Source organism: Antedon bifida, chromosome 1 (genome assembly GCF_963402885.1).
Source record: "Antedon bifida chromosome 1, ecAntBifi1.1, whole genome shotgun sequence".
NCBI lineage: Eukaryota > Metazoa > Echinodermata > Crinoidea > Comatulida > Antedonidae > Antedon > Antedon bifida.
This window is the reverse complement of record NC_136226.1, coordinates 28,734,503-28,762,485: the sequence shown is the minus strand read 5'-3', so window position 1 is coordinate 28,762,485 and position 27,983 is coordinate 28,734,503. Positions and strand designations below refer to the sequence as shown.

At 34.9% G+C, this 27,983-nt stretch overlaps 5 protein-coding genes across 5 annotated transcripts; 3 read left to right on the top strand and 2 right to left on the bottom strand.

Annotated features, from left to right (window-relative positions):
• Positions 1-149: 149 nt before the first annotated feature.
• Positions 150-3,602, top strand: LOC144854750 (uncharacterized). The gene is made up of 6 exons (XM_078712747.1): positions 150-201; positions 1,386-1,482; positions 2,077-2,240; positions 2,630-2,659; positions 2,944-3,069; positions 3,333-3,602. The coding sequence occupies exons 1-6, from the start codon at positions 159-161 to the stop codon at positions 3,560-3,562; spliced, it is 690 nt and encodes a 229-aa protein (XP_078568873.1). The 5' UTR covers positions 150-158; the 3' UTR covers positions 3,563-3,602.
• Positions 3,603-4,895: 1,293 nt separating this feature from the next.
• LOC144854662 (uncharacterized) lies at positions 4,896-6,921 on the bottom strand. The gene is made up of 2 exons (XM_078712635.1): positions 6,735-6,921; positions 4,896-5,947 (listed from the first exon to the last, which is right to left on the bottom strand). The coding sequence occupies exons 1-2, from the start codon at positions 6,850-6,852 to the stop codon at positions 5,079-5,081; spliced, it is 987 nt and encodes a 328-aa protein (XP_078568761.1). The 5' UTR covers positions 6,853-6,921; the 3' UTR covers positions 4,896-5,078.
• A 3,797-nt stretch (positions 6,922-10,718) lies between these two features.
• On the top strand, positions 10,719-15,146 carry LOC144848441 (tubulin beta-4B chain-like). The gene is made up of 4 exons (XM_078705176.1): positions 10,719-10,844; positions 12,881-12,989; positions 13,567-13,793; positions 13,920-15,146. The coding sequence occupies exons 1-4, from the start codon at positions 10,788-10,790 to the stop codon at positions 14,868-14,870; spliced, it is 1,344 nt and encodes a 447-aa protein (XP_078561302.1). The 5' UTR covers positions 10,719-10,787; the 3' UTR covers positions 14,871-15,146.
• A 732-nt stretch (positions 15,147-15,878) lies between these two features.
• On the top strand, positions 15,879-17,779 carry LOC144848713 (uncharacterized). Its single transcript, XM_078705575.1, has 3 exons — positions 15,879-15,982; positions 17,101-17,205; positions 17,591-17,779. The coding sequence occupies exons 1-3, from the start codon at positions 15,950-15,952 to the stop codon at positions 17,777-17,779; spliced, it is 327 nt and encodes a 108-aa protein (XP_078561701.1). The 5' UTR covers positions 15,879-15,949.
• Positions 17,780-18,290: 511 nt separating this feature from the next.
• LOC144838596 (cholinesterase-like) lies at positions 18,291-24,971 on the bottom strand. The gene is made up of 8 exons (XM_078694396.1): positions 24,618-24,971; positions 23,733-23,892; positions 23,064-23,141; positions 22,445-22,563; positions 20,165-20,335; positions 19,285-19,910; positions 19,001-19,182; positions 18,291-18,412 (listed from the first exon to the last, which is right to left on the bottom strand). The coding sequence occupies exons 1-8, from the start codon at positions 24,969-24,971 to the stop codon at positions 18,291-18,293; spliced, it is 1,812 nt and encodes a 603-aa protein (XP_078550522.1).
• Positions 24,972-27,983: the final 3,012 nt, after the last annotated feature.

The following is a 27,983-nucleotide window of genomic DNA, read 5'->3' as shown; positions in this document are numbered from 1 at the left end:
GTATAGTACGTTTCTAGCCCTGTCTACTTGTATAATTAGGCGCCAGCTAATGGAGACAACAGTATCACGCCACCGTACCAGGCGGTTTTGTTGAAGTTCTCAAGTAGACCCGGACGCACAATATTTCTATAATAAATATATATATAAAAAACTATAAAATGAAGTTATTAGAAGCAAAAGTTGTTATTCTAGGCCAACAAGGTAAGACATTATTTTTTTTTTTGTCCATGCTATAGTAGGGTCATGTTAAATAAGAATATGTGCATTCGTAACCTCATACCATAAAAATATATAAGCTCTGACTACACTATCAAACTAGATAGACAAAAAAGTGTGATGTGCACAAATATGGCAGTAATATGCTCAAATATGGTAGTAATATGACATCATCATGTCCATATATGGACACATCACATTTTTAACATAAAGTTTGATAGTGTAGACAAGGCTTTATGACAGTTCACTCGATTCTCGTTGGTTCTACCAGAGAAAAATATAAACTGTCATGGTACTATAGCCTTTCTCCCACTATACTTTACATTGTCTATTTTTCATATCGGCTGGTCAGTCAGTTGTTAATAAATCAGTCGGTAAGTCATTTTTCTCATCGTCAGAACCTGAGCCAGTCGGCGAATTCTTGATTGTAGTCAGTATCCGTATATCAGTATCAAATTAAGGCCTATAGTTTCAATTGTAGACCTAATGAAGATTTGTTTTTCTATTTATAGAATAATATAATTATATTCTCTAAGGATTATATTTGATAAATAGCTTGTATAAGAATATCTAGTCGGCAACACAGGTTATATTTACTAATACTAAGAATAGAACGTAACCAAATATAACGTACTATTTTTAGATCTTATTATCAATAACAATAATGATAACTTGTGCACAGTTCGAATAATCGTTAACCGATATCATCATCATTAACCTTACGTTAGACATTGCACTATTTGATAGTTGAAATAAACCATTAGCATTTATATTCTTTATAATAATATAGTTATTCTTTCTTTCCCATTATCTATTACAGTACAGTACAGTTGAATAAATTAATGTAAAAAATTACGTCATCTATGAATAACATTAACATTCTATTATTGTTAACATAAAAGTACATACAATAAATATATGTTATGTACATACAATATAAGCAAGTGGCAATTTACTGCAACTACTGTAACATATAAATGAGAGAAAAAATATGATTAAGAAAATATAAATGTAGGACTACATACATATATTTATAACAGAGTATCATTCGAGTGGGACGAATCCAGGCAAAGACAAAACAAATTTATCAATTTTAGTATGATTTTATCTCCCACCTCTCTTCTGTAAATTTCCATATACTCAAAGTCCATACTTCTTGAAATTTTCAGGAGTGGGCAAAACTAGTATTATTGTTCGATATGTTGGCAAGTTATTCAGCAAGGCCGTCGCCCCAACTATTGGTGCTTCGTTCTTCACTTTTAAAATGTAAGTAAGCTAGCATTAATATTATTTGTTGATATCACATTATTGTTTGTTCCGCTATGTTGTGACAATCAAATTTAATTGTTTCAATTGTACTTGTAATGGTCCGTCTTTGCATTCACCACTTCTAAAGATAACGGAGCCGCCGACAATGTCGCCATGGAGAGAATGATTGGTGTCTTCGTTCGCTGTAGAAAGAGTCAAGCGTTTGCACAGACGAACCAATTACTTTCCCCGCTCTACAGCACATTCTAAATTCGGTCTTTATCCCCACTTATATTCCTAGCCCAACTTACAATATCTCCAAATAGATAACATCACTGATGAGTAAACATTCCACTCTTGTGTTTTAAACTCATTATTTATTTAGAATTTACTGAAACGGACTGTAAGTGTGTCCATTCCTCGACATGAAATAGAGAAATACCTTGTCCTTGTGTTGCTTAAGAATGTTGAAGTTATGGCTCTATACTATTAGGTGTAGGCCTAAAGTAATCATTTGGGTTAGCCTAACCGTTGATCATTTTGAATAGTTGAATAATGTAGACACGTTCATATTTACCATATGAAAGCACCACGTATTGTTTACCTTTGTAGGACTGTTGACAACCATCGTGTAAGACTGCAACTTTGGGACACGGCTGGCCAAGAGCGGTTTCGTTCTATGGCACCTATGTATTATAGAAAGACCAATGCAGCTTTTCTTGTCTATGACGTAACGTCATACTCTTCCTTTGAAAATGTTAAATCATGGGTAGAAGGTAACAAATATTAGTTATTAAACGCATTTGTTTGTACTAAAGATTGTATTCGAGTTATGTGTGTGGTACGGTATGAGGAGACAACCCCCTCTAGCGAGACGTCATTTTTTAGACTATTCCATGCATGAATGAACACAATGTTCTAACTCTGCATAAATACAAGCATTTTCTATACATCCCTGTTCTACCCCTAGTTATGAAAACCAGCGACTAAAAACACAGGCAACACTTAATTGTGTGATCTTTGTACTGTGAAGTCAAATTGTACACTTCGAGAGCTAACTGACCTTTGACTCTAGTCTAAAAGTGTCGGTCCAATATGCAATATTGAGGGCGTGTAGACCTAACCTAATAAGGTTTTGACTAATTATTGATACTTTTGTTTTTAGAACTGAAAATGAATGTTGACAGTGACATAGGTAAATAAGACGTTTCATATTTTAAGTTGTGTTATTAAGAAATGCATTTTTGTTTTGATTAATCCTGTGTAGAATAGTTAGATTATTAAATCAAACACGTGATGATTGTAAGATGAGCCTACTCAGTCTTTAGTTAAGCCTATTGTCCTTTTTTGTGTGTATTCCTTTACGAGCGCCACCAACGGGAGTTTTTGTTTTTAGAATAATACCAAATCGCGACTGGAAAAACCTGACTAAGATATCAACATTGTCATTACTAAACTTTGTTTGTTTTTCTTAATTAGTTATGTGTGTTCTTGGTAACAAATCTGATCTAAAAGATGCTCGAAAAGTTCCAAAACAGGAAGCGTTGAATTATGCAGCGTCGATAGGGGCGCTGTTCTTTGAAACATCGGCAATGACAACTGAAGGTAGGCTTATAATAGTGTATGCCATGTATACAACAAGTGATTAATTTTAGCAGGATATATAGCAAAACTAAACATTGATGTCCCTATTCTCCAGTTTTTAAAAGCCATACAAAGGCATACAACGGGTATTAATAATAGACGTTCCCAAGTAGATTAATTCACATATTTTTTCAGTAAGTAACACAGAGGCGGAAAATGTAGGTCCAATACACCCAATTGTGACTTCTTCAATTAAAACACTATTTGACATTTTTGCTTCTTAGGAATACAAGAAGCATTCTTAAGGATGGCAATGACATTAATCTCCCTCAGCCAGACATCACCACATTGTGGTCTTACCACAAAACCGTACGATGAACGACGACGTTCTGCAGATATTCCTGCGATTCCCGCCAATCTTCGTATGGCGTTGGAAAAGCGCGCGAAAGAAGCAATAATGGAACAAGATGAAGAAGAGCCTACTAAAAGCTCGCTATGTTGTAAAACATCGTGAAACATGAATGGTGGAAAGTGAACTGAATAAAACACCATTCAACATTGAAGTGTTTTGCATTTCTAAAGAATCCGCAGCATTAACACTTCGGCATGGTATGGGAGGTGGCATAACGTAGAGGCCTGAGGCCCCTGGTTTAGGAACCTAAGTGGCCCTCCAACGCTGGAGGCCTCATGGGTTTTTAGCCCTTTTCGGAATATTTTAATGCCTGTTTTTTCTTCTGGGCACAGCTCCTGGGCCCCATGGGTTTAGCCAGTGAGCGCTCATAACCGGTACGCCACTAGGTAAGGAACTGAAATGTGGACTGATAGAATTCAGCCTTTGAAAATTTAATTCTTTAAACTATTTTACGTGACTTTATATATATTTATGGATATTATATACAACAAATCAATTCATACCACAATTTAGAACTCAGGCTTATAGAGTTCAAATTTAATAATCATCTTGTATCAAACACTCATTGATTATACAGTACCTTGTTTTGTAAATTATTCTATTTAGTCTAATAAAACGCAAGCAAGAAAGTAATTATAATAATATGAAGTTTTTATTATGAATCCAAAGGCAAATTACTGAAAATAATGACAATGCTGTGTGTTCAGTGGCTGGATCTCAATGGAGATAGCAGAGCTTTCGGGCAACACTTGCCCTTCATGAGTGCAAGTGAAAGTACTTGGACAAAGTTGATATCAAGTTTTTATTATGGTTATAAATAAAGTTGATATCAAGTTTTTATTATGGTTATAAACAAAATTATTGGCATATTATAAAACACATATTTATATAAATTATGCTTATTGGAAAAATACGTTATTTCTGTAAATACACGTTTATTATTTTTCGTTTATGAAAACAGTAAATTACAATAAACAGGCCTGCTAATTTAATGGGCAAATTGGACTAATTAAACATTTTGTTTTATGTCATTTTGTATACCGTATTTATTACATGAAAATCAGGGGAACATGTTTAGCGTCAATTATAGTCTACAACCAAACCACTCATAATTCCAGGTATACAATAAAAATGATAGACTGCACTATAATATAAGATGTGGGTGTCGATTTTATACTTATTATTTATGATAGTTTCAGTGTGAAGGGAGTTCAACATTCACTAAATATTATACATGTTAAGATATACTGTATAAAACGTTAAATAATGTCCGTATTATACATGTGCGCCATGTGAAATTAATTCAATACATTGATTTCAATAAAAAAAGTACTTTAAAATTCTGCTTTGAAATATGGTACGCGGTCCTCAAAGGGAATATTGCATTTTATGTGAAATTAAGACTAATCTATAATCTCCGACATAGTACCGTCATTCTCCTTGTTCTTTGGTACCAATTATATTGTAAATTATAGCCCAGGCCATTTGAAAAGAAAAATATATCCACTATTTTTACTTCGTCTTATTTCATGATTTTGGGTATGCAACAAGGACCACAAAAACAAAGACTCCTTTCTGTACGCCAGCACGACATAAACATAGGCCTAAACTCAATGTATTACTGAGTATACGGAGGAGGATTGGCTCTAGGAAAACCTGTATTTGTAGGGTCAGGATACTCGCCTACACTTAAGGGTAGTTGAATGTCATCTTTACTTGTCGGTGGTTGATGGTTTACTGGTGACTGGTGACTTGGCACGCCAGGCTGGCAGTTAGGCATACCTGGCGGACCATGTTGTTGTAGGTTTGGTATTCCATACTGGTAGTTAGGTGGTGGACACTGTTGATGATTAGGTACGCCAGGCTGGTAGTTAGGCATACCTGACGGACCATGTTGTTGATTTGGTAAACCAGGCTGGTAGTTAGGTGGTGGACACTGTTGATGATTAGGTACGCCAGGCTGGTAGTCATGTGGTCCTGGTTGGTATTCCGGTTGGAAACCAGTGTTTTCTGAATGGTATTGAGATTGCGGCAGATTTGTTGCTCCATAATGTGGTGTACTGGAATGATGATAGTAAGCTCCTTGATTGTGATGAAAGATTTCGAAATTCTTCCGCTCAACCAACCATTTCATTCTTACCAGATCTACTAGCCATCCGATGCCAAATAAACCGACGGTAAGCAGGTACAGCGTTCCCCATCCACATCGTTTCAAGTAGAAATGATGAAGGCCTAGGATACCTAATGGATTAAACGCAAGAACGTACACATCATCTAGGTAATAGCCTTTGAATGGCTCTTGTCCTTCACACTGATCATCCTTATATTCACCCTCCCTTGAATTGTTTTCCAACGCTTTTATGTTTGCCCGTTTTACAAGTAGCGGCATTCGAAAATTGTCGAACAACCAGCCGAGACCAAACAGTCCTAGGGTAAATGTGTACAGCAGACCCCAGCCAATCCGTTCAAGACGGTAATGATGGAAACCTGTAAAATTACAGAAATAGTTTGTGAACATAAAAGGTTTAACAAACAAACTTGGTATATATTCATTTGTAGATGCGAAAGATTCGTGGTTGGAGGAATGGGATGATGTATGCGTGAATCAGTGGCCTAACGTAGAGACCTGAGGTCCTCTGGTGTTTTAGGAACCCTAAGTGGCCCTCCAACGTTAGAGGCCTCGGGCGTTTTTAACCCTTTCCGACACATCTGGGCACTGCTCAGAAGCCCCATAAGCTCAGGGCCCATGGGTTTAGTCGTTACGCCACTTGCGTGAATAGATTATGTGGATGAATGGAAATGGACTTTGGGAATAGTGTTTAAAACGAATGGAAAGATAGACGTATGCATGAAGATCGGATTGTTTGGAGTTTATGGATGAATAGATATGTGAATGGTTAGGTGGATGTACGAACATTTTCGAATGAATATGCATGAATTGATAGATTTGACAATAGCCTACATCATATTATGACAGTGTGTATGAATAAAGCTACCAATACTAATGCGTCCTGGTGGGAATGAAGCTTTAAAAAAGTTCGTGTTCTCTTAAGCTCTGTCTACACTATCAAACTAGTTTTGACAAAAAAAAGTGTGATATGCCCAACTATGGTAGTGATATGCCCAAATGTGGTAGTGACATAACGTCAACATGTCCATATAATATGGGCACATTTTTTTTTCACTTTGATAGTGACAGCTTTAGTGGGTACAATAAACAAAAATACAGTTATATTATTTATAAGTACTGTACATTATCTATAGTTTAACTTACCAAGTAAACCGGTTATCGGACAAAATCCAATGACCCAAGTGTCTAACAAGTCAAACTTCTGAGTCGATATTTCACCGTACATGTCTTTATTATTTGCGTTTTTTACCAGAAGTGGCATTCGGAAAATATCTAGCAACCATCCTAGGCCAAATAGACCAAACGTAAACAGGTACAGCACACCCCATCCCGGTCGTCTCAGGTAGAAATGGTGGGCACCAAAGAAGCCTAGTGGTATAAGTAAAATATAGGCGTCGAGTAATGACTTGGTCCTGTATAGTGATCTCTCTACTGTAACAGTTATCGATGGATTGTAGTCAGAGCTGGTTTGAAAGCCATTGTGTGCCGATGCATTAGCTTCGATTTCTTTCTCTGCCGACATTGTGACTAGATATGACAAGTTTACGTACTTACTACCTATCAACCTTTGAACAATAAACTCCAGTCACATGCTAACTAGTAAATTACTAGTTAGCATGTGACTGGAGTTTATTTACTCTCGTTCCAGTACTATAATATATACAAACAAAAAAATTAGCCTATGTGGGAAAGTGGGAGAAGTGAACAGAGGGTATAGGCCACCCTCCCCCTCGATCGCAATAGGCTATTTTTCAAATATTAAAGTGGGGGGGTGAGGCGGATCGATTCTCCGAATTTTGTGTACAGTACAGTAACGTTTATAATATAGATACAAAATAAATAAGTAGAATTAAAGTAATTGGTCAGATGCTTGCCCTACTCTGACGTAATTTTTACTTTATACTAAGTCTTCTCTAAAGTAATTCTCAGGTGGAACTAACCCACGACCTACAGTTCACACTAGCCTAGTTCATGCCTCTCTGTACTTAGTATAAAGTAAAGATTACGTTACGAGTAGGGCAAACATCTAACCAATTACTCAACACCCAGGCACCCTGACGCAAAGCTACTCCACAGTAGTTACAAACAATTAAATAGAATTAAAGTATAATGATTTACTGTAAAGCAACTTTGCATTGAATAACTAAGTTACAACACTGTCATTGATAGTTTTTTTTGTTGCTCCTGTTGGATATATCAAAACAGGTAAGTATGGTGAATCAATTTTATATGAACAATATTGCAATATTATGTCTTCTATGTAACCTTTTTCTTATTTCATGAACATAAGGTAGCGGCGCGCATTAATACTTTCTTTTTTTTAATGCAAAATAAATAGACCGTGTGACGGTAGATTATATTTATTTAGCAAGGATATAAAACGATTATTGGTACTTTAAAATACTCGTGATCTGTCGCAGTGTGCTCTTGTTTACGATAATTATGATAAACTTGAATAGCGGTACGTCATTTCCGGATTACGTCATGGCTAAGTTTATAATGTTTTTGATTTGTCTAGATTCCTAAATGTATTCGGATGCAATTCTTGAACTTGGATCTTATTGTGAAAAAAGAAAGGAAATTCAATTTAAAAACGACCTCTGTAAATTATAAAACTGTGTTTTAACTGCCATGTGAAGCTACTGGTTAATTTTTTATCAATTTAATTATCGTTCTTTTTAAAATGGTTGCAAAAACATCATAGCATTCAAAAGAATATTAGCCTAGCCTTTGGATTTCCATGATAGCTACATCATAGTTATAGTGAATATCTTGTTATATACTGGGAACTATGCACGCACGTTATATTTTGTTACAATGTATCGTTACAATGCTGCATTTGTTCCGTCAGAGTGTTGTCCAATAAGCTGTTGTTAGGATGATTCAAAGTATGAAATTGCTAAATGGAGGACAAAGAAAAGACAAAAGAATCGCTCGAGTTTAAAATCTTACTATGTGTATGTGCGGATTCATTGCCAAATAAGCACTTACGTAAAGTAATATATGATTAATATCGTTTTAATATTATAACGGTATTATGGTTAGTTTTCAAGCCTAAATTAGGCATAATCTTACGACGGCTTCATTAGGGTTTGTGGGAGGACATAAAATCCTCACATAGGCCTAAAAATGGAAAGTCAGCCCAAAAGAAATGTCGGTAAGCAATTGGTAATAATAATAAATAAAAATAAATAATAAATAAATAAAAAAAGTTTATGGTATTATTATCAACACAGCCTTGAAATAGTTATGTATTTTTATGATATTTTTTATTGTATGTATTTAGGCACATGTGGCCAAAGATTACCAATAGTAAATTAATCACTGTCCTATCAGATAGGTGGTATTGCCCCATGTTGAGTCTGTTGTTGAGTTTGAGAGCAATATATATATTGAGTGCTATTTATTTATGATTTTTAATATATTTTAATTTTGATATAGTATTTTTATGCAGTATTTTTTATGTTTATACAAATTATATTCTAAATGTTTTTTATCCAACCAGTGCAATTGGAGACCTACCAGATAGTCATTAAATTCGCTTTTTAGGAATCCTGTCCTGTCTCTGCCTGGTTTTGTGTGTTGTTTTTTCTTGTTCTTTTTCCTTGTTTTGTAAATTGTATTTTTATGGAGACAAATATAAATGAAATGAGTGTATTAAGTTATGTTATTTCATTCATAGGCCTAACAATTGTATTCATGCTAGAATTATTTCAGACACAACAGTAAGTATAATATATATCTCTCTGTTCCTAATTATTGTTTTATTTATTTGTTGGTCACGTAAACATCTTATTAGGCCTATCTTATGATAATAATAAAAAACATTTATTAGTTTCTATCAATGGTAAAGCAATACAATAAAAAGAGTGGTAATTTATAATGAAACAATACAAAAATGCCATTAATAGAAGATCTTGCAAGAAGAGAATTCTTGTCACGCAAGACCCATAAACAAAAAGAAAAAAATACTTTTGTATATGATTATATATATAAAATAAAAAAGTCATGACAAAAAACAGTTTGAAGGTCTAGTTTGAGTACAATGAAAATAAATGATTTTTAAGTTTTTTACGAAAAATAGAGAGAGGAAGAGTTAACAATACTAGTATCTAATTGATTCTAAATTAAAGGGCCAGAAACATAAATACAGTGGGAAGAACTAGTTAATCTTACAAAAGGAATAGTTAACTGAAACTATCTAGCCTGATGAGAACCAATCAACATCCTCTCTTAACAGATGCTAACCGCCATATTTCACCTTGCTATAGTTACTTCCACTTGTCTATCTCTCTATGGATAATTACCCCTGCTTTTCATTTTGTTGCATTTTTTAGGTATGTATCCCAAGCTGTTACATCGAAAATGATAGTATCAACCTAGATTTGACCTACGTCAGATTGTATGGTATCACGGCTGATTAAATGTGAGGTTCGTACGATCAATTGGTAGAAATCATTCAATTAACAATTTGGGTAAGGTACGCACAATTGTACGTTCTGTCAAAATTACATCTGATAATTTAGCGAACGTACAAGTTTAATAAAGTTATAGCTAAATTATTAATACAGTAATTCCCTAGTACGTCTGTGTCGTAATGTACCTGCATATGTGCTGATTTATTATTAAAAGTAGGCCTACACAGTCACTTTTCAAATGGTTTCTAGTGTTTATTTCAAATAACCGGCTCTGCAGCGGGTAGAAACTTATACCTATCTTTTTTCTTATCTTAGTTTTTTTCTATATGTTTTGCTTTGCTTTGTGTTTTTTTTATTTAGTAATTTTCGTTCTATATGTAATCAGTAAGCCTAATAATCATATATAGGTTTTCCTAATATATTTCTGCTGAAAAATCTCAGGCTCGTGAAAGATTAAATAAAACTTAAACACATTTATACTCAGCAAAAAAATGTAGGCTCTATTCAAACAAATTACCTTTTTAACTTTTTTTGGAAACAAGAAAAAACGAATGAAAAATCAATAACGGAATAATTGTATTGAATGTCTAACCCCATACTAATTGAATAAAAATCATATGTGGCACAGTCGGCGTTTCATATAAATTACATTTACATATTTCGAAATTGGGCGGTATATAAAAACCGAATGCGCAGTAGCGTTTCATTACTGCGAAACACCAGACCGGACGGTAAAACCTGAATCATCCTGTAAGTCTCTTCAATTCAAACAAACAACATGAGAGAAATTGTACATCTTCAAGCTGGACAATGTGGAAACCAAATTGGATCCAAGGTAGGCCTAATTTATAAATGATATGTAATTAATGGGGTGGTGATTAAATAGCATTAGTGCTTTTCTGGCATAGGCATTTTAATCTTATATCACACAATTATAGTATCATTATTTAATTTTAAAAATACTGTATAGATATTTAATATTGAAATTCGATAAAATGCAACGTACTTGTATACAACACATTTTTATGTTGTTTTATTATTTCCCAATGTCGTCAAACAAATTTAACCTAAAACTAAAGAATAACATGAGGGTTATCATTAAATTATAAAATGTTTGTAACATAATCTGATTTGCTTTTACAATTTATTTTACACGTAAGCAAATGCGGATAAGTAAAGCGTCAATTGATACAAAACTGTAGAATATTGTGCTATCATTGCCGTTTGCACGCTCAATCAATCGAGGGGTCAAACGATACTAATTGTCAGTTCTCCCGAAAATCAATAAATCGTATATTTCACATGTATGATAATCTGGTTAAATCATAATCGATCGCTCAAGCTGGAAAACGATTTAAGGGAGCAACTCATGACACTGCTGCTGAGCGAAAGCAAGCAAGCCCACTGGTAAATGAGCCAGACATGTCGTTTGTGGATCAATATGGGATTGGGTCCTACAGTGAGGTTAGCAAGAAATGCATTAGCTACTTAAAACGTATTACGAAAAGTACATTTCATATCCTAAATCATATTCTTTTGAAAAATAATTTACTAACCCGTGCCATATTTAATCTAAAAAATTAGATTATAATATTATTTATGCCATACAGCCTGCTGTGTGAATTATACATTATAAAACTTTACTTTTGAATACATAAATATGCCTCAATAAAAAATATATTATTATTATCATCGTTGCGTTTAAACGTAAGCATTACTTTTTGCGGCTTCTTTAAAGCTCTGTCTACACTATAACAATTTTTATGTGACAACAAAATATGATGAGTCTATATATGGACATGAAGATGTCATATCACTACCATATTTGGGCACATCACACTCGTTTATCAAACTAGTTTGACCATGGACCTTTTATAGGCCCATGGTTTGATAGTGTAGACAGAGCTTTAGAAAAGTGCACAGTTAGGTCTAGAGGTAAAATAGTGATTTTATACTACCAGCATTCTCAAAAAGAAATTGTTAATAATTAAATTGAAACTATTCAATGGCTATCATCCAAATGTTGTTAGCATACCAACAAAATGCATGTACTCTCAACAACAAAAGTCCGTATAATCTATTACTATTTTCCAATGATTGAAAAAAATGTTAATACTATACTAGATTGTTTTAGCTTGTTCAACAAGACTGTTATTACTTTTATCAGGGACAAGTGAAATTAATTGATTTCATTCTTCCCGGCTTTATACAGTTATGTAAAAACAATACAAAAATGCCATTAGACCGGTTGTCTTTGTTTTTTGTGCGCTTTCAAATGTCCCAAAGTCTACAAATAAGCGTAAAAGATTAAATAATTTAGAGAAGGAAGCTGCTGTTTCCGCATAGTGGTTCATTGGCAAACAGTTGCAAAACCAAGGTCTAAGTGTGGGGAAAATCAAATACAAAAATAATGTGGCTCATATCGCGATATAATAAAATACGGTAGTTGTGTCTTGTGATATTCGTCAAAATGGAAAGGTGATATAATAGAGTCAAGTTGAGATTCTTCTTGTTTTATATACAGATATTGTAGTAAAGAAAAGTTTGTGATGCACCATGTGTTTCTAAAAAAGGAAATATCTCAGAGTTGTTATTTTTAACTTTATTTAATTTTTTTTGTGTTTACATTTACATGTGTACTGCACAACTTACTTAAACTAGTATTTATCATATTATACGTTTGTCTTTTAATAGCTATTAGATATCTGTTTCGGTACCGGTGTTAAGGGTCTTTCACACTCTTTCGCCGCGTGAAAAAAACGAAACATTGACGTTCGATTTTATTTGCCGTAGCCGGACCGTGTGAAAAACGCTTTATATGTCTGCTGCTTGCAGGCAAAATAATAATATTGTTTATATTTTGTTCTTTAGTTTTGGGAAGTAATTTCCGAGGAGCATGGAGTTGATCCAACGGGTACCTACCATGGCGATTCCGACCTCCAACTGGAACGCATCAATGTATATTACAACGAAGCTTCTGGTAAGTAAGCCGGCTAGCGATTTTTTTTTCGTACATAAGTTAGGGACTTCTTATGTGAAAGATAGCCGAACTACTTCCTAAATATAACTAAACCTAACCCTCTAAATAATCTCTCTCTCACACTATAAAGTAAAAGAAGTTGGTCATACATCGACATGCAAAGTTCATAGTCTAATTGACTCGACTACACACACGGCTCGACTTAGTTCAATTAGGCCTATTACGTTATGAATATGACTAATGAATATTCATGTTTATTTTGTGACGTTTCATGAGGGGTCTCCAACGTATGTACGAAAAGAAATATCACAGCCGGGTAGAGCATTTAGGGGCAAGGTTAATGAAACGATTTGTTTTAAAAGTATTACCATGGCGATTTCCGAATCTCCAATTAGGAAGCATTATAGGAATGTTTCGATTGATTTGTTAAAGTTGGATATATAGCTCCGGCTGCCGGTGTTATAGACCAATGTCACTACATTTTTATTTTAAAACATCTACATGCTGTCCTGTCCTAAATTAACTGAATTATACTCATGATGTAATTATTAAACTACGATTATTTTGATTTTGGTAGGAGGAAAGTATGTACCCAGGGGTGTTCTTGTCGACCTTGAGCCAGGTACAATGGACTCTGTAAGGTCCGGACCGTTTGGTCAAATCTTCAGACCAGATAACTTTGTCTTCGGACAGAGTGGAGCTGGAAACAACTGGGCCAAAGGTCATTACACCGAAGGCGCAGAACTGGTAGATGCTGTACTTGACGTTGTGCGCAAGGAGGCCGAAGGATGCGATTGTTTACAGGTAAAAAATTAAAAAGGGAAATTTTGTTATAACGTACACGACGTACTAGTTTGTTATCTGGCAATTATTATAATGTAAAAGGTAATATAAACAAATGATTAATTTTAATTTGATTTATACATTTAGGGATTCCAATTGACACATTCCCTTGGAGGAGGAACCGGCTCTGGCATGGGTACCCTCTTGATAAGCAAGATCCGCGAGGAGTACCCTGACAGAATCATGAACACATTCAGCGTTGTTCCATCACCAAAGGTATCAGATACCGTCGTAGAACCGTACAACGCCACCCTTTCCGTCCATCAACTTGTTGAGAACACAGATGAAACATACTGCATTGACAACGAGGCTCTGTATGACATCTGCTTCAGAACACTGAAATTGACAACACCTACCTACGGTGATCTCAATCACCTGGTGTCTGTGACAATGAGTGGTGTCACCACATGTCTTCGATTCCCTGGTCAACTCAACGCTGATCTCCGAAAGTTGGCAGTCAATATGGTTCCATTCCCACGTCTGCATTTCTTCATGCCTGGCTTCGCTCCATTGACTAGCCGTGGAAGCAAACAGTACCGTGCACTTACCGTGCCAGAGCTTACGCAGCAGATGTTTGATGCCAAGAACATGATGGCTGCATGTGATCCACGACATGGTCGATACCTCACAGTAGCTGCAATTTTCCGAGGACGCATGTCCATGAAGGAAGTTGACGAGCAAATGTTGAACGTACAAAACAAGAACAGCAGCTACTTCGTCGAATGGATCCCCAACAACGTAAAGACCGCCGTCTGTGACATCCCACCACGAGGACTTAAAATGTCTTCTACTTTCATCGGTAACAGCACATCGATTCAAGAGTTGTTTAAGAGAATCTCTGAGCAGTTCACTGCTATGTTCAGGCGAAAGGCTTTCTTGCATTGGTACACTGGTGAAGGCATGGATGAGATGGAATTCACAGAAGCAGAAAGCAACATGAACGATCTTGTATCTGAATACCAACAATACCAAGATGCTACTGCTGATGATGAGGGAGAGTTTGATGATGAAGAAGAAGAAGAGGAAGAAGAAGCATAGACAAAATAATCCAGCTATTTTACTGCTTTTACCGTCAGCAACAAAACTACACTTCATTTCATTCAAACACTAACCTACAAGAAGCTATAGATACATTCTAAATGACAATGAAACTAAATTTATTACTAATAAAAGTTCCACACACATTTGGTATTTTAACTTTATTACAAAAATAAAAACGAAAACTAATTTAGTTTGATAAAAAAAACTACCGTGCAAATCCAAAACAACTGAACATGTACTGTATACAAGAAAAATAAAGTCGCTACATAAATATGCATGTGTTGATTTGTTATTATTATGAATAATTAACCAAGCGTTACAGTTATTTATTTTGAGTATGTTGATGACGATAATGATGATCACAAAATGGTGCCGGTTCAAGCACACATTTAGACGGGGATGTTTCTATTGGTGTTGGTCTAGATATATAATGGAAAAGCACAAACTAACTGTGATACAGATGATGTTCATAGGACGTAAACAGTACTGCAGACTCGGTCGTTCTCGGTGTAAGTAGTGGAGATGTAGCTTAGTGTAGTGGGGCTAAGGTAGTGAACTTGCTTCACTTTCAATCCCAGGGTACAGGTTCAATCCTGACCTAGATGTCAAATGAGACTTCGTTAAGTACGATCAACTATTGAATAGTTTATCCATCCTGTAATTGGCGAGTTTCTCGCTGTTGAATGAGTATGACACTTTTGTTTCAATGTAAGTAGACAAGTTGCTTTAATCATCTTAGTCATTTTATGCTGCATTCATTTAAATCCATGTGCATCTTCGAAGGATTTCTCAATCTCAACTGATTCTTCAGTAGCCAAGCCTAAGAATACGAACAAATAATTGATACAACAAGCAAGTACCTACCGCACGTTAGAAAAGTAAACAAAACAATATAACAATACAATTGTTCAGTTATTCTCCTTGATTCAGGTGAGTATGCCCTTCAATAGAATTGATTGTTCAAATAGCATAACTCGCGAGCGTCCATCGACACACATAGCAACAAGGCGTTGGTATATGAAGTGGGGCTTAGGCCCTGCGATGTTTTCTGGAAGGAATATAAAACAGTACAAGAAATGTGCCGCTGGGGATGTCCCACGGTGGATACGGTTAGTATTAATATGTTAAATATTGTATTTTGTTGATAACTGTTCGCGTATCGTTGCTATATTACGTCTTAATGGGCAGAAAATGTAGGCCCTATATGTAGGAGTATGTAATTGAGAGAGTTGTATAGGTATGATAGAAACTGCAGAATTACAACCAAGACGTAATTAGGTAGGGCTACTTGTTTTGTGTAATTTTTATATGTATATTAGGCTTAAACTGTCGTATACAGTACCAGTAGTATTAGTATAGGGGCCCTCATGAGACAAGCTATTGCTTCTAGTGCGGGCTCCAGTTATTATTGTCAAATAACTGAATAAATATGTATGAATTAATGAATGAATAGTATTGTACGGTATCTTAAAGAAATGATACTAGTTCGCTTTAAACATATCAGATTAACTCCTTAAACCTAGAATATTGGGTGTTAGTTATCGCTCATATTACGATAGCACTTGTATAATATATTTTGACTTGTGCATGTCTAAGGAGTGACAGTGCGTCCAGGGATGAGTACGCCATATACATTGTGTGTGGTACATGACCTATCAGTCATTTCTAAAAGTAGTATATCGATTGGAAGATAAACCCAATTAACTATTTACCTGACAATCGTTTCTTTGTTATTCCTTTTACCATTGGCTGTAGATTACCAGTATCGCCGTGTTTCATAAACAATCGTGGGCACACTATTACTATACTATGCAATCATTACCGTTAAACGTGTCGATTGAGTGAATTAATTATTTCTGATTTTAGCAAAATTTAAAATACTGAAAAGCGTCCCTTAATAAGACAAAACGAACATTATTGTAATTTGCATACCTTTGGAAAGTTTATTGATACAGTTGAAACTCCCGTAAGCAGCCACCCTGGGGACCGGGAAAAGTGGCCGCTTACGGGAGGTACCAAATTCACTAATTAGATAGGAAGAACAAACAGGCTTTTGAAAGTGCGGCCGTTAAGGGAGATGGCCGCTTACGGGAGGTGGCCGCTCACGGAGGTTCAACTGTATACATTTATTTGTATCTATTAGTTAGTACATGTAGGTTAACATTCATCTTACACATTATAAAAACATAGACATAACAGGAAATTAAATGATATTTTGTATTAACAGACGTACAAGTGTAAATGGTGTGGCACCAGGTTTTGCAGAGCATGTTTCAGAGGCGACTTCAGTGGTTGTATGTGGGAAGTCAATCGATGTAGAGTCTGCAATCAGGTTGGTATTAACATCTTAAAGTGATTAAATACGTTTATATAAAGTACTGTACTGTATATAAGTACAATCCTTGTCATGTGATTGGAGGATTTTGAGTCACATGATATTCAATAAATACTCTATTGAACCCATGCGACTAATCTGGGTTCCAAACGGAGTTTTTTACATAATATTTAGTACAAAGATAAATATTTTGGCACATATGGCGTTTCATACGTATAATGAAACGTCCACTAACGGACTAACATAAAAAAAAGACAATTAAATACAGACTTGGTGCAAGTCTCTAATGCGACATGCATTTTACTTTATACGATTAAAAACCCATATGGTAATTGGGGGAAATTCAACAGAAGGTTAACCTGTAATGGCTGTGCTTTTTCAGTTAAAATGTGTTGGCGAAAGAGTAGAATACATTGTAAAACCTAAACAACCTGCGGTAAAGAAAGAAAACTCATCATCCATCAAAAGTCGATCAAAATCCGGGAAATCAACAAAATCAACAAAGGCGTCAAGAAAGTCTGGAGGACCGGCGAAATCGGCCAAAAAGAAAAAAACGAAAAAAAAGAAATGATGGATTCCTGCTCAAAATATTTAATATTTATTAACCATGTACAAACTATTACAATTTTTACTTTTAAATCATTAAAAAAAAGTTTAAAATGTGGCCTACTGAAACAAAACTACTCATTTGAAAATACATTATGTTACAATAAGGTATATATACAGTTTAAGTGTCGGTAAAAATTGAAATCTATTCAGAGAATTCGTACGTCTAAAAGTATATATGCATGGACCTATGATATGCATGGATCTATGTATTATAGGCTTATGATATGCATGGACCTATGTATTATAGGCCCTTGATATGCATGGACCTATGAATTATTGCCCATGATATACATGGACCTATGAAGTATATAGGCCTATGATATGCATCGACCTATGAAATATAGTCCCATGGTATATGTTTTCAACAATGACATAACATAACAAACATACCATGCATGATTATACAAACAAATTATTGTGTTATTCATATTGCAAAGTTTGGTATAATATAATATGTTATTGCATTAGTATTATTAGTTGCACGTATCTGCATTTTGCTTGTAATCCTGAAAAGCCGATGACCAGTCAGGCATAGACGTATCCCTCCATTCTTCATAATCGTCTTTCCATTGCTTCTGTAGGTCGTCAATATCGGCTTAAAGAGAAAAGGTATACATAAATAAAGCAAGCTGAGTACAAAGTACTAATAAAAGTACAGTTGTAGTTTTCATAAGAAAACAACAAGATTATTTTAGTTTGATTTGGTTTGTCTTTTATGAGTATTTGTTTGTCTTAAATAATGCATTTTTTATATTGTAGTTGTGTTGTAGGTTGTGTTATATATAATGGACACGATGATTAAAAAAATGTACATTTAAATAAAGAAATTATTAATAGAAGATTTTCGTAAACCGTTACAAGCAACTTAGTACAAAGTTGAGGGCTCGAGTATGTACAAAACATGTTAGGGCCACTGGCGCCCTCTACACTGCCTGATATTCCATTCCACAGCAATAAAACTATAGGAATATTATCATAAATACGAAGAAGATAACGTAATAATATTGCACACATAATTGTGCATAAGAGAATGTGTGTTATGTCCCTTTATTTGGACTATACCCTTTTATATGATAGCATAATATTATACTTATTATAGTATAGCAACTACGGCAGTATCATCAAAAGCATACACAACACTGTAATTGCAGACATTTTATAGGAATTACCGTAGTACACATACCTGTATATGTCATTAACCTAGGAATGTAGTTGTTCCAAAACGAACAGTACTCCGCCCTCAGCGCATTGTCATTCGTCAAAGTAGAGTTGAATATTCTGAAGCTTAGCCCTGGAACGGTGTATGGCATCCATGGCTCATCGGACGTGGTCGTGATATCGTTCATGTTTTCTTTATTTGGATTGCTGAAATATAAGTTATAAGTTATTTTCACCTTTCAATGTAAGATAAATTATTGTAGAGTACATCATCAGCTAGATAGCCTAGGAAAGTTTGAAATGGCTTACCCCGTCTTAGCAAAGTTTCCCCAACTTTTCATCATGGCTTTTGAAAGGTCAATTTCTTCTTGCCCGTTGCCGTATGTATGGTTCACCTCTGGGATGAACGGGTATCCAAACACGTATTGTAGTTCCTCCGCATGCGCAACACCTTTCCATGTTGGTAAATCCCACCACACACTATTGGATGGCAGGTATCTTAGTTGGTACATCCAAACATCGTGCCCGTATTGCGCATGCGCTCGTGCTGTGTAATCTGTCGGGCATAAGAAAGCTTCGTCTGTGTCCATATCAATAAAATGATAAAAGTAGTTAGCATCAGGATCGTCTGCCTCGGACCAGTCTGTGTACTGTTGCTCAACAGCTTCGATGACAGCAGGATCATCAGATGCATAGATGTATCCATCTACTAATGTATTGTGGAACCGCTGCTTTCGAACAACAGGATTATCACGTGGTACTTCAAGTGGAAATGCGCGTACAGTTACTAAAGTTCCTTCGTCTTTGCAAGTACCAAGCATAACATTACACTGTTTGAAATTGCCGTTTTTTAGAAGTTTTCTTGGATCATCAGGTATAAATGCATAGTCTAATATTGGAACAAACGGTATGACGTTCGTGGTAAGACCGATCACCTAAACAAGTAAGAAACGAATGCGATAAGTATTGGTGTCTGAATCGTAGGCTAGTTGTTTTCTGGGAGGCTGCGTAAATGAGGAACTATAAGACTTACCAGGACCTCAGCCCATGTGTGCTGCGCTCAATGCAGAGGAAATTAACCTTTCCAATTTCATTAATTACAGTTGATGATAAAACGTCTCATCACCTTCCACCACTCTAACCACTTGTTGGGACAAATACGCAAGTATATCTAAATTCATAAGCTTACCGTATTCTGAGCAAGTGTAAGGTTCTTTTGATCGACTTTTCGTAGACAGTCCGCTAGCTCAGCACTGTTTTCTACATCTCTGCAACCGGTAAAAAGCGCCACCTGGTACGCGTCTCGCTTCGCCTTTTCTATGTCTTTCTCCAGGCCCCATGGACACATTGAATTGCCACTCTATAGACGTAATAAAAAGCATATATTATTTTTGTTTTAACGTAGGACTATTAGAAATGTATTACCTCTAAAAATATTAATTACTTCGTGTTTGCATCGAATTTGTGTTAACCTGTCGCCTATTACATTACTATTAGGCCTATATAGTCAGGTGGCTTAACAACAAAAAATGAGGAAATCGTTACACGGTGGACAAAAGCGCCAAATTTGGCATGGAGCTTCGTTGGGACCTACCAATTGATTTTTGCCTAGGAGCCACTCTGGTCGTAATTTATTTTTCAAGATGGCGGCCAAAATCCAAAATGGCCGCCAATAAATTGGAAAATCACATTTCATTTGTTGCAGAAGTCACATATAGGCAAATGAACTATCAAAACATAAGTATTCATGGTCATTGAAACATATTTTAGACATGTTGCATGACATGGGTCATTTGTTGTTAAAATGGTGGCCAAAATCCAACATGGCTGCCAGTAGCCTAAACTGGAATATCATTCTGGTTGCAGAAATCGCATATAGGTATCAAACGAAGTTGGAAAACATGGAGTAGCCCTAATCATGGTCATTGAAACATATTTTAGACATGGTACATAATATAGGTCACTCGTTGCAAAGATGGTGGAAAAATCCAAAATGGCTGCCAGTAAACTAGGAAATCACATACAGTATCTGTGGACGGCAGACGTAATATGTAAATGAAGTAGCTGTAGTAAATGGTAGAGGTGGTATGTAAATTACAAGTAACTGTAAAAAAAAGTTATAACCAGTTCAGTTTCTGAAACCACATAAAATGTGGTATTTTTGGGAAAATAAAGATTGAGGGCGCTGTTCACATAAGTAAAAGTACACTTTTTTACCTGTAACTAACTAAGTTTTTGTCAGAATATTTTTTAAATGGTCTTATTTGATAGATAATTACAATTTCTTTATATTAAAGAAAACAAATTTTACATTAAATATCCATAGTTCAGATAAATTTACGTTAAGTGCCTAAAATCAGCAAATATAACACATTTTAATACATAACAAATACTATTGGATGTTAACAAATTACAAATTTAGTTATCATAAATAGGATTCTTTTACATTTTCATAGAAACTGTTTTATTTTAAAATATATAAATATATATTTTTCCAACAATTTCTCATAAAAAAACTTTTACGACCACTAGTTTTCGAGATAAAGAAATGTGTACTACCAGTACAGGTCAAAGGTCAATAACAAGAATCTGGGTCATTTTCTTGGAAAAGTTTGTATTAGACTGAATAGAAACATCCATCTTCTGATTAATTTGAGACCTATTTAAGGTTTGTCCAACTGTTAGTTACCAAGTTATATGACATGTAGGTCAAAGGTCAAAAATACCAAAAATCATACTTCCGGTCATTTTTTGACAAATGTTTCCATTAGGTCGAATATTAATATGCATCTTCCAAATAATTTGACACTAAAATTATTTAATTTAATGTAAGCGTTGCGGAGATATGGTTATTTTGTTTTCAATTGGATTAAAATATTCAAATTGAGGTCAAAGGTCAAGGAAAAACTTTAGAAATTTGATAACATGGGTTTTTATAACTAGCATGGTTAAAAAATTCATAAAATGCAATGCTTGCACTTTCCTTCTGATTTGTAGACTAAAATACATTAGGAATGGACTATTTGTGACTTTGTATACGATTATTATGTATTTCAATTTCAATGGCTACCATTTTTTATTTTTGGGCGCCATCTTGGAACTCACTTTATATAATATTTCCTGAATCGGTTTTACTGACCTCAGAAATTCTTGATTCAGTACATTATTTGTCTATTTGTAACTTTTACAGCTAGATATATATGATATACCAATTTACTGGCAGCCATTTTGGATTTTGGCCGCCATCTTGGAAAATCAGAAGCTGATCGGGTGGCTCCTAGGCAAAAATCAATTAGTACGTCTAAAAGAAGCCTCATGCCAAATTTGGTGCTTTTGTCCACCGTGTAACGTTTTAGTCGCTAAGCCACCTGACTAATAGGCAAAACATGAGCAGATTGTAATTAAAGTAAATTGTATTCACTAAATTTCTCTCAATGGTCTTATTATGAGAGTAATATCAAACGCAAACCTGTAGAATTGCTTGTGTGTAATAATCTTGACTAAACGGTGAAATAAGATGATGGCCAACACTTGCACCTCCGGCACTTTCACCAAATATTGTGATGTTTTGAGGATTGCCACCAAATTCTGCAAACAGAAACAATGTTGTTTGAAGGATTGCATAGCGAAATCAATTGTTTCTATAAAGTTTGCGGTACACCACGTATAAATATAGAACTATTGAATTTCTCGACCTTTCGATCAATAAGCATTGATTGCATATTGATCGAAACGTCGAGAAACTCAGCAGTTCTTTTCAGAACTAATATACGTGCTGTATCGCAAACTTTATAGAAACAATGTTAAATGTTAATATAAGACGTATACCGATATGGATCTACAATAAGTGTTGAGAAGAATCTGTATTTGCTGTGTTTTTATGTTTAAGAAACTATTTTAAACTCGTATTTTAGTGTAAAATGTTTCTTCAAAGATAATTACTTTAGAAAACGTGTTTTCGTTGTTTTTGGAATATTTTTACTTAATAGACAAACGTTCAACATTAAGTAGATTTCAGCTAAGAAAAACAGTGATTATAGTGTATGGTGCAGATATCTAAGGATGAACAAGTGAAATTCTGTTTTTACCTGCAATGTTTTCATAAACGAACTTCATAGCTTCGGCTTGATCGAAGAGCCCATAATTCCCTGGCAACTCTGGATCGCCTTTATGTAGACAAATTAACACATGTTTAATTTGTATTTAATACCATACATTTGCGTTAAGCTCTGTCTACACTATCAAACTTTATGTGACAACAAAAATTAATTAATCTTTATTGTTCATGTTTCATCTTTTTCATCCTTGAGCAAGTTGGAAAAGTGGTTCGTTGTCCAAATTCTGAACTTCGGCAAATATCTTCTACGATTATAGTTTATGTATGGAGTAACTTCAGCGCCACGAGCATCTTTATTGAAGAAGTGCGTATTACTTGTTTATTATTACTATACACATGTTTTGTTTCCCCCCATTTTCTTCTGTTCTGCTTATAGAAATCTTAGATTAATTCGCTTTATTATGTACAGAAAGTTGTTCTTATTTTGCGCTTATTCGCTGGTGCCGTCATTGTTCAATGCAAACATCGATAATTTATTTACCTTTATATCATAATGATAAAACCTAACAATTACCGCTGTTTAGTGATGATAATCGTTCAATTAATCTGTATACATAGATTGTAGACCAGGACCATAAACCCTTTTAGTGTTAAACAAACATAATTTGTAATGTTAGAATTAATTATATAAAACACTCACCCGTTGCTAAGAAGCCGAATGCACCAAGTCGATAATTAGTTGAAACCATAATAATGTTGTTGTAACTGACAAGTGGTCTGCCATTGTAGTGATAATTTGACCCATACCCTGCTATGAACCCACCTCCATGAATCCACAGCATTACAGGAAGTGGCTCTGTCTGAAAGAAAGTATATTAAAATAGCATGACATGTAAATATCCATAGATTTCCAGCTTCCTATCACGACACCCATCCAGGGACGGATCCAGAAGAAAGACAAATCGAATTTGTGTTAGTACCAAATCAAAATTAGGGAAAGACAAATCGAATCTCAATTTGTGTACCAAATAAAAATTATAGGAGAGCATAATGAAGAAGAATAAGCGATAGATGCGGAGAATATCTCTTAGAGACTTGGCAAAAGGGATTGTACATAATGTTATACTAAGTATTGTGCCAGTTTGAATTTTAGAACTATTATTAACTTTGTATGAACACACACTGTATGCAAAAAAAGCTATAGCCAGTAGACCTCAACTATAAAGTTGGCTCCAAAATGGAAGAAAAAGAAGATGACTGACTAAACACTAAATTAGCCCAAATATAAGATATAAAGACGCTCCAAATGTTTACTAAATCTATGAGTAAGAGCTAGGTACCGCATCTTCAATACTTCTATTTTCTTTATAGACAAACTGAGGCTTATCTATCGATTCTTTAGTTTCTGTTCATAACAAAATCTTAAATTAACCTTTCGAAAAAACACCCATCGAACCAAATCTTTTTTCAAGAAGAAAGAACAATTTTGTTAGTATGAACATAGGGGAAATAAGTTAGTAAACCAACTTACTTCCCCATGTTATGACGATGACTGGTTTAATTAAATTATCTTTTACATACTAACCCTGTTGGATGGTGCCCAAATGTTAAGATATAAACAGTCTTCACTTCTGTTACTCGGCATGTCAAAGTCTGTTGATGTTTGTGGACAGGCATTATTAAATACACTCGCATCTATCGGCGTTTTCCATTTCTCAGTCAAAGGTACAGGCTTCTTGAATCGATTCTCTCCAACCGGTGGTTGAGCAAATGGAATACCTCTAAAAATGTCCAACTTTGTCTTGACCCCGAGGTCTGCATCTTCATAATCTTCTGTTACGCCATGTATATCGCCAAATTTAACTTTAACTATTGGTCTTTGCGATGCAGTTAGTTGTATATAGGTGAGTAGCAGCGTGATTCCTAGTAAAGTATTCATGTTGGTGTATAAGAGTCAGTCTTCTTCGCTAGCAGATTCGGTTTGCGGTCCCATCTGATGAAGCAGTGGCTTAGCTTTTTATTTAACCACTTACTGTGCAGTGATAATGTCACGTTACCACTTAGTATACTCCGCCTCTGTTGTGTACATATTGATATTAGATACAAGAAGCCCCCAAAAACGACAATGCAGTTAGATAATATACAGTGCGCAAAAGTAGAAGCAAAACTTTTGTTGGCATCATTTTACCTCTACTTTATCCTCTCTCTTTATGTTACAAAACAAACTATTGTCAATTTACATTATAAAAAAAACTTCAGCCTATCTATTAAACATTATTCCCAATTAATTATTATTCATGTTTTCGTTAAAATAATAATTATTAATTGAACGTGAGGGAACGGTAATAGCATAGTAATGTTCCGCCTCCCATCACTGTATTTTTTGTGTGCGTGAAAGTCATATTTATTACTATTAGTAAGGTTTCTTCTATATCACAATGTCGTGTGTAGCTAGTTTGAAATGCAAGCGATTGAAAATGACTGATGTCATATACACAATTAATTAGTCAGTTACCTTTGATTTCATTTTAGAATCGTTTTTTTTTTTATGAGTCACAGCTTATTTTATTAAACTTCTAGATTTGATTTCAAAATATTATCTTTTTTTAACTTGTTATTTTTAATATTATAACCTCAAGCTACGTTTGCAATTAGGGCCTATATTAAACGACAGTTAATGTAGCAGCAGAACTCAAAATAGCTCCCAGAATAAGATAACGGCTTTGTAGATTCAGTTGTTATCAACTTGATAATAGTACTTGAAATTTGTTCAAATAAATTAAGTGATACAGCCATGCACAAATTGATACTAAGTAAAAACGTACGATTTATGTAAAATAATAAGAGTCAAGTTTAACAATTGCACTGATAAGTACTGCTTTATGTATATTTGATTCAGATACTAAGATGATTATTTCTGTCGTCAAAATACATTTGTGCATGTGTCCCTTTAGAAAAAGAAAATATGTCTCGTTTAAGCTTGATTCCCACTATATAGGATGCAACGCAAGGAAGGAAACATAATTAACGTAACGAACTTTACCAATTACGACACGTTAGATCATCCGAACTACCGCTTGTGATTGGTCAAACCACTTTCGTTGTGCGTACTGTACGCCGTTGCGAGTACTGTACGCCGTTGCGAGTACTGTACGCCGCCGTTGCGAGTTATACTGTACGCCGTTGCGAGTACTGTACGCCGTTGCGAGTACTGTACGCCGTTGCGTTGTGTCATAAATGAGAACAAAGCTCTATATATATACGGATAAAACTAGACTTGTCCCAAGTCTGTTGTTAATGTTCCTTTTTATGTTAGTCCACCAGTCGGCTTCTCGATGTTTCTCTGAAAAGTTTACAAGCTCAAGTAGTATACGTATGAAACACCATATGTGCCAATATAGTTATCTTTTTACTAAATAGACAAGGAAACGGTAAAACTAAAAGTATTTTTAACCAATTGCAGAATCTGAGGTTGAGCATGTAACGTACATCATTAGGCATACTGACGTTATTACAAGAGTATCAGGATTTCACGGTCCATTTCAGTTCAATATTCAATCATCAATGACAAAATGGAAGATTGATAAATGCTAGCTTGACGCCTCAATTATACTATCGTGCTAGTGACAGCCTACAATCAACAACGATAACGATGTACTTACTCAAGTAGGGGCATATATGTACTGTTTATAATACAGAGTAGTGACCCCTTCAGTGTGAATAAAATGGGTGAACCTCTTGAGTGGTTCCTATAGGTTATTAGTTGACGCCTAATTGTATATCAGTCAGACACATCAAATAAGATAAAATTATGCATTTTCGTTTTTAATCTAATCTGCTTTTCCATTTTTAGTTCCATTTTTATATTTATGATTGGCGTTAGTGTCGCACTTAAGTGGTAGGTTATCTGAGAGGCCTCACGTGGTAGCCCTTGTCTGTCCCCGGTGTACAAAGATAAAAAATACCAGCTGAGTACATTGAGGGGACATCATTTAATTTCATTTATTTATTCAATAACAAAAGGTAACCAGAACAGTCTACAATAAAAAATAATATCCGTTTTCAAGATAGCAGAAAACACTAATTATTTTTAGTTTTCTTAGTTCCAAGATTTTCAGGATAAAGTTAGTAAAATGAGCTCCCGAAAATTGTATAAAGACTAAAATTCTCAATACTCATGGTAAAGAATGACAGTGTTGGAGCAAAAATGATCAGTTCCAATGTTTGATGGTGGTTTTGGACACAACTTCATTTCAAACGTGCGATGTGACACAAACAAATAACTCAAAACTGTATCGTGTATTTAACACAACAGCAGTTATTTACAATGCGGTGCAGTGAGATCTTTCTTGTATATCAAAAACCTCTGGAAATTGTAGCAACTTCAAGGGTTCCTGTTGAATCTGTTAATTTGCTTTCATTGCATTGTATCTACCGTCCGGTACATCCGATTCAAATACACATGAGTAACGAATTTCCAGTATCTCTCATCCTGAAAAGTTTCCTTGCAATTACAGTTATAAAACAGTAGTACATGTAGCACCTATATTACACGGATAAACACACTGTTAAATTTACTGATAATTTATGTTTTATTTCTGCCGATGTATAGTTTCTCTAAGAACGGTTAATTCGTCAATTAATAGTTACGTCACACAATGAAAAGACGCACCTACTGTACATACAACATAATGACATTTCCGGTAGAAAATACGGAAGTATTTTGAAAAGTAAACGGTTTTTATTTGAGTATAAGCCTAAAGCATTCTGACATTACCACCTGCCGAAATAAGAGAGCGAGATGCCACATCTTATGTCATCCTTAGTGCTGCTAGGCTTCATCTGTTTATTACTTGTGAATGTAGGCAGTAGCCTGAAGTTGGGAGCCAAGAACGTGTTGTCCAGAAAGTAAGTTGTGTAATAATTATGTTTTTAATTGGTATTTTAGTAA